Source organism: Silurus aristotelis (genome assembly GCF_946808225.1).
Source record: "Silurus aristotelis genome assembly, chromosome: 5".
Lineage (NCBI taxonomy): Eukaryota > Metazoa > Chordata > Actinopteri > Siluriformes > Siluridae > Silurus > Silurus aristotelis.
In genome coordinates, this window is record NC_139578.1 from 35,312,376 (window position 1) to 35,319,875 (window position 7,500).

Sequence of the window (7,500 nt, forward strand, 5' to 3'; positions counted from 1 at the left end):
TTTGGTCTTGGCCATGTTAGTAGTTGGATTCTTACTGATTGTATGGGGTGGACAGGTGTCTTTATGCAGCTAACGACCTCAAACAGGTGCATGTAATTTAGGATAATAAATGTAGTGGAGGTGGACATTTTAAAGGCAGACTAACAGGTCTTTGAGGGTCAGAATTCTAGCTGATAGACAGGTGTTCAAATACTTATTTGCAGCTGGATCATACAAATAAATAGTTTAAAAATCATATATTGTGATTTCTGGATATTTTTTTTTTAGATTATGTCTCTCACAGTGGACATGCACCTACGATGACAATTTCAGACCCTCCATGATTTCTAAGTGGGAGAACTTGCAAAATAGCAGCGTGTTCAAATACTTATTTTCCTCACTGTATATATATATATATATATATATATACAGTGGGTACAGAAAGTATTCAGACCCCCTTAAATTTTTCACTCTTTGTTATATTGGAGCCATTTGCTAAAATCATTTAAGTTCATTCTTCTTCCTCATGAATGTACACACGGCTCCCCATACTGACAGAAAAACACAGAATTGTTGACACTGTTGCAGATTTATTAAAAAAGAAAAACTGAAATATCACATGGTCCTAAGTATTCAGACCCTTTGCTCAGTATTTAGTAGAAGCCCCCTTTTGATCTAATACAGCCAGGAGTCTTTTTGGGAAAGATGCAACAAGTCTTTCACACCTGGATTTGTGGATCCTCTGCCATTCCTCCTTGCAGATCCTCTCCAGTTCTGTCAGGTTGGACGGTAAACGTTGGTGGACAGCTATTTTTAGGTCTTTCCAGAGATGCTCAATTGGGTTTAAGTCAGGGCTCTGGCTGGGCCATTCAAGAACAGTCACGGAGTTGTTGTGAAGCCACTCCTTCGTTATTTTAGCTGTGTGCTTAGGGTCATTGTCTTGTTGGAAAGTAAACCTTCGGCCCAGTCTGAGGTCCAAAGCACTCTGGAGAAGGTTTTTGTCCAGGATATCCCTGTGCTTGGCCGCATTCATCTTTCCCTCAATTGCAACCAGTCGTCCTGTCCCTGCAGCTGAAAAACACCCCCACAGCATGATGCTGCCACCACCATGCTTCATTGTTGAGACTGTACTGGACAGGTGATGAGCAGTGCCTGGTTTTCTCCACACATACCGCTTAGAATTAAGGCCAAAAAGTTCTATCTTGGTCTCATCAGACCAGAGAATCTGATTTCTCACCATCTTGGAGAACTCCATGCGGGCTTTCATGTGTCTTACACTGAGGAGAGGCTTCCGTCGGGCCACTCTGCCATAAAGCCCCGACTGGTGGAGGGCTGCAGTGATGGTTGACTTTCTCCAACTTTCTCCCATCTCCCAACTGCATCTCTGGAGCTCAGCCACAGTGATCTTTGGGTTTTACTTTACCTCTCTCACCAAGGCTCTTCTCCTCCGATAGCTCAGTTTGGCCGGACGGCCAGCTCTAGGAATGGTTCTGGTCGTCCCAAACATCTTCCATTTGAGGATTATGGAGGCCACTGTGCTCTTAGGAACCTTAAGTGCAGCAAAAAAATTTTTGGAACCTTGGCCAGATCTGTGCCTTGCCACAATTCTGTCTCTGAGCTCTTCAGGCAGTTCCTTTGACCTCATGATTCTCATTTGCTCTGACATGCATTGTGATCTGGAAGGTCTTATATAGACAGGTGTGTGGCTTTCCCAATCAAGTCCAATCAGTATAATCAAAAATTTCTGGACTCAAATGAAGGTGTAGAACCATCTCAAGGATGATCAGAAGAAATGGAGAGCACCTGAGTTAAATATATGAGTGTCACAGCAAAGGGTCTGAATACTTAGGACCATGTGATATTTCAGTTTTTCTTTTTTAATAAATCTGCAAAAAGGTCAACAATTCTGTGTTTTTCTGTCAGTATGGGGAGCTGTGTGTACATTCATGAGGAAGAAGAATGAACTTAAATGATTTTAGCAAATGGCTGCAATATAACAAAGAGTGAAAAATTTAAGGGGGTCTGAATACTTTCCATACCCACTGTATATAAATAAATATAATGTGTTATTATTAATAAAGTTAATATAGTTAAATTTTATTTACAGGGAATTAATTTTATTTCACCAGTGTTATTATTTAAAATGTGTGTATGTACGATAAAAAAAAAAACTAATTGGAAAAATTTTAATTGATGATTGTGGGCCCCCCTAGCGTTCTCTTGGGCCCATATGCCTGGCATACTCTGCACCCCCCCTAACGGCGCCCCTGCGTGTAATAAATATATTATAATAATTATTATTTTCGGGATCCACGGGGAATGTTTCAAAGATCAACCTGTCGATCCACTGGAGACCACTGATCCACTGGAGACCACTGATCCACTGGAGACCACTGATCCACTGGAGACCACTGATCCACTGGAGATCACTGATCTGAGGCAATGAAGTCCATCATTTTTTGTGTTATGCCTTTTGCCTCGGCACATCACTGTAAAACTTTCCTGCCTTTTCAAAATCGTCCTCTACAGACGGAGTGCGCATGCTCGGATTGACTTTACTTTTCTGCGCCGCGTTCTTCTCATATTCAGAAGGCAATCGGGATGTTTGCATTTCAGGTGATAAATTAAACCCTGATGTGGAGAAACTCTTTGCAGATACACCCCCTCTTGAAATTTCAGTATTGCATGTTCTGCACATCGCTCTCCTCACACCGCAGACATGTTGCTCTTATCCAGATAACCGTGTGCTGCTGCGCTTTTTATTGCGTCATTACAATTGTGTTTCTGCAGTGTTGTTTCGGTAATTTAGGCATTTCGGCCGATTTTTCAGTGCATCTCTGTAATTTACGATTGTCCTCACGCGGGCCGGACAGGGACGTACAAAGGGCCGGATGTGGCCGCGGGCCATAGTTTGCCCAGGTCTGTCCTACACACTCCTCCTACACAATCCTCCTACACAATCCTATTACACACTCCTCCTACACACTCCTCCTACACACTCCTCCTACACAATCCTCCTACACAATCCTATTACACACTCCTCCTACACACTCCTCCTACACACTCCTCCTACACACTCCTCCTACACAATCCTCCTACACACTCCTCCTACACACTCCTCCTACACACTCCTCCTACACAATCCTCCTACACAATCCTATTACACACTCCTCCTACACACTCCTCCTACACAATCCTCCTACACACTCCTCCTACACACTCCTCCTACACACTCCTCCTACACAATCCTCCTACATAATCCTCCTACACACTCCTCCTACACACTTCTCCTACACAATCCCATTATACACTCCTCCTACACACTCCTCCTACACAATCCTTTTACACACTCCTCCTACACAATCCTTTTACACACTCCTCCTACACAATCCTCCTACACAATCCTCCTACACACTTCTCCTACACACTCCTCCTACACACTCCCTTTACACACTTCTCCTACACACTCCTCCTACACACTCCTCCTACACAATCCCATTACACACTCCTCCTACACACTTCTCCTACACAATCCTTTTACACACTCCTCCTACACACACCTCCTACACAATCCTCCTACACACTCCTCCTACACAATCCCATTACACACTCCTCCTACACACTCCTCCTACACAATCCCATTACACACTCCCCCTACACACTCCTCCTACACAATCCTCCTACACAATCCCATTACACACTCCTCCTACACACTCCTCCTACACAATCCTCCTACACAATCACATTACACACTCCTCCTACACACTCCTCCTACACAATTCTCCTACACAATCCTCCTACACAATCCCATTACACACTCCTCCTACACAATCCTCCTACACAATCCCATTACACACTCCTCCTACACAATCCTCCTACACAATCACATTACACACTCCTCCTACACACTCCTCCTACACAATCCTCCTACACAATCCTCCTACACAATCCCATTACACACTCCCCCTACACACTCCTCCTACACAATCTTCCTACACAATCCCATTACACACTCCTCCCACACAATCTTCCTACATAATCCCATTACACACTCCTCCTACACACTTCTCCTACACAATCCTTTTACACACTCCTCCTACACACTCCTCCTACACACTCCTCCTTTACACTCCTACTACACAATCCTATTACACACCCCTCCTACACACTCCTCCTACACACTCCTCCTACACAATCCTATTACATACTCCTCCTACACAATCCTCCTACACAATCCTATTACACACTCCTCCTACACACTCCTCCTACACACTCCTCCTACACAATCCCTTTACACACTTCTCCTACACACTCCTATTACACATTCCTCCTACACACTCCTCCTACACACTCCTCCTACACAATCCTTCTACACAATCCTCCTACATAATCCTCCTACACAATCCTTCACACTTATCCACCAATCAGGTACACTCAAATGTGTATGTGTTTGTTAAAACTTTGTGTGTGTGTGTGTGTGTGTGTGTGTGTGTGTGTGTGTGTGTTGTTTCTACAGTTTTTTAAGGAAGCGAATGAGACATACACCAAGCTGCAGAAAGATGATGAGACTCTGCGCAAGACATTCACCTGCAATAAAAATACACCTCTGGAGACTCTGACTGGACTGCTGAAAAACCTAGAGGTATAAACACACACACACACAGATACACACACACACACACAGATACACACACACACACACACACACACACACAGATACACACACACACACACAGATACACACACACACACACATTTATATTGCATTAGTGCACATATTATGCTGTTTTAAAACTGTTTTCTCTGTGTGTGTGCATGCATGTGTGTGTGTGTTTGTGTGTGTTTTTGTGTGTGTGTGCGTGCGTGTCTGTGTGTGTGTTTGTGTGTGTTTGTGTGTGTGTGTGTGTGTGTGTGTGTGAGTAGAAGGAGAAGGAAAGGTTTTTGGAGAATAAGAGACAGGTACAGACGCTGGTAAACAAGTCAAAGAACATCATTTGTCTGAAACCTCGAAACCCAGAGTACAAGTCCAACAACATAGTGATAGCAAAGGCACTGTGTGACTTCAAACAGGACAAGGTAACACACGCACACACACACACGCACGCACGCACGCGCACACACACACACACACACACACACACACACACACACACAGACCTTTCCACCTCTTATGCTGGGACTGTCACAGGCCACACCCCCTCATATAGCAATTTAGCATATAGTCATTTATAAGTACGAACTCTGTTGTAAATGTTACTCTGATCTTTCGAGTCACTCGCGGCTTTTTGCAAACTATCAGATTTTTCACGAGTTACTCTCGGTCCAGTTCCAAATGAACAGTCGTGAACTTTCGAGGTATCGAGGTTCCACTGTATATGATATGGTACTAAAATATCAGGTACAGTTAGAGGGTTATAATCTCTTCATGTCCATTGTTAAAGCACATGACAATAAAATACAATACAATAAAACTGACTTGGATTGAATACAGTCAGATATACAGCATGGTATGATGCGATATGGCACAATATAATACAGTCCAGTACAATACTATATGGTAAAGTATGATTGGATACAGTATAATAACATGATTTGATATGATACAGTATAATATGATGCAGTACGGTTCTATACAGTCTGATATACGCTATGATGCAGTACAGTATAAAGGATATAATGTGGTACGATATGATCCCTTGTTGTCAGATTGATTTGTGCCCACTGTCTCCTGTCCTAGTGTTTAATCTGGAATGATGTTCAGTAGGACAAAATAACAGTCACCCTGATAGTATGTGAGATTATTTATAGTCAGTTCAAATTTTGGAATTGAGGAGTTTTTGATGAATATATTATTAATCGTCTTCTTCTGGCTGTATGAACTGGATGATAATTGGTCTTCTGCATGTTGCATAGCTAATCTGAACACAAACACCCAATCAGTCCCTTTTGTTTACTGTTTGTGGAAACAGAAATGCTTACCTGTAGAGTTTGTGTGTGTGTGTGTGTGTGTTACAGAAGAGTATTTTAAAAGGGAATGAGGCGATACTAATGGATAACTCTCAGCGCAGTAAATGGAATGTGACTGGTCCTGGAGGATTAAACATGCTAATCCCCTCAGTGTGTCTCATCATTCCTCCACCAAACCCACTGTGTATCGACCTGGCCACCAAGTACGCTTATACACACACACACACACACACACACGCACACACACACACACACACACATATATATACACACAAATTGACAAACAATATACAATAGACAAAGATGAGAGTAAGAGTGAACAGAATGCTGCACCAATACACTTAGCAGAGGGAACAGTGTCTCACCAGGCAGACATTCAAGAGTTCCAAAGACTTGCATGGTGATGTATACACTTAATTTCACAGCAGTGTGTGTGTGTGTGTGTGTGTGTGTGTGTGTGTGTGTGTGTGTGTGTGTGTGAAATGATTAACAGAAACGAGAAGTACTATGAAGCCATCATGGGTGTCTGGAACCAGCTGTATATCAACATCAAGAGTCTGATCTCCTGGCAGTACTGTCTGAGAGATATCAATCGGATAAACTCTCTCACCATCACCATGGTACACACACACACACACACACACACACACACACACACACACACACACACACACACATATATACACACACATATATATATATATACACACACACACACACACATATATACACACATATATATATATATACACACACACACACACATATATACACACATATATATATATATATATACACACACACACACACATATATACACACATATATATATATATATACACTGGCAATCAAAATTAGAGAACAATTTATAAACAATTGAACAATTCTGAAATAATGTGATCTTCACTGCTCAACAGTTGAAGGAGTTTTTGCATGGAAAAAGATTACAACAAAATGTTCTGAAGGTTACAACAGTCAGCAATAAGTAGGAAGTGTCCAGGCCTCTGCTCTGAATGACTTCAGCACATCTGCAGCCACAGGACAGCACCAGTCTCTCACACTGCTCTGGTGTGATTTTGGTCCACTCTTCTTCCAGTCTCCTCCACAGTTCGGTGACTGTAGTGGGTTTCTTGGCCATAACTTTGTCGGCAAGGATTTTCCAGAGGTTCTCTATTGGGTTGAGATCAGGACTCTGGGCAGGACATGGCATTATTTCAATGTTTTCAGTTTTAAAGGAACTGCTTTACCCGTTTTGCTGTGTGACATGGAGCGTTGTCCTGCATGAACACTGCGGGCTGATTGGGTGATGAACGCAGGGAAGGAACCATATGTTGTTGAAGAAGGTTCTGATAAACATCTGCATTCACTCTGCCATGTAGCTGTATAAGAGGCCCAACTCCTGCTGCAGAACACATGCCCCAAACCATCACACTTCCTCCTCCACTTTTCACTGACTTCTTTACACACTTTGGGTTCAGTCTTTCTCCAGTTTGTCGCCGAACATAATGTTTCCCATCGGACCCAAATAAATTAAACTTGCTTTTATCACTGGAG

General features: G+C 42.6%; 1 protein-coding gene across 2 annotated transcripts in view; it reads left to right on the forward strand.

The window, feature by feature from the left end:
* The window catches only part of dspa (desmoplakin a), a 51,579-nt gene that overhangs the window by 20,974 nt on the left and 23,105 nt on the right, over positions 1 to 7,500 (forward strand). For both annotated transcript variants that reach the window (XM_083541078.1, XM_083541079.1), the window contains exons 10-13: positions 4,496 to 4,621; positions 4,903 to 5,055; positions 5,995 to 6,149; positions 6,440 to 6,566. In XM_083541078.1, coding sequence (XP_083397204.1) covers positions 4,496 to 4,621; positions 4,903 to 5,055; positions 5,995 to 6,149; positions 6,440 to 6,566 — 561 coding nt within the window. The remainder of the gene's footprint in view (positions 1 to 4,495; positions 4,622 to 4,902; positions 5,056 to 5,994; positions 6,150 to 6,439; positions 6,567 to 7,500) is intronic.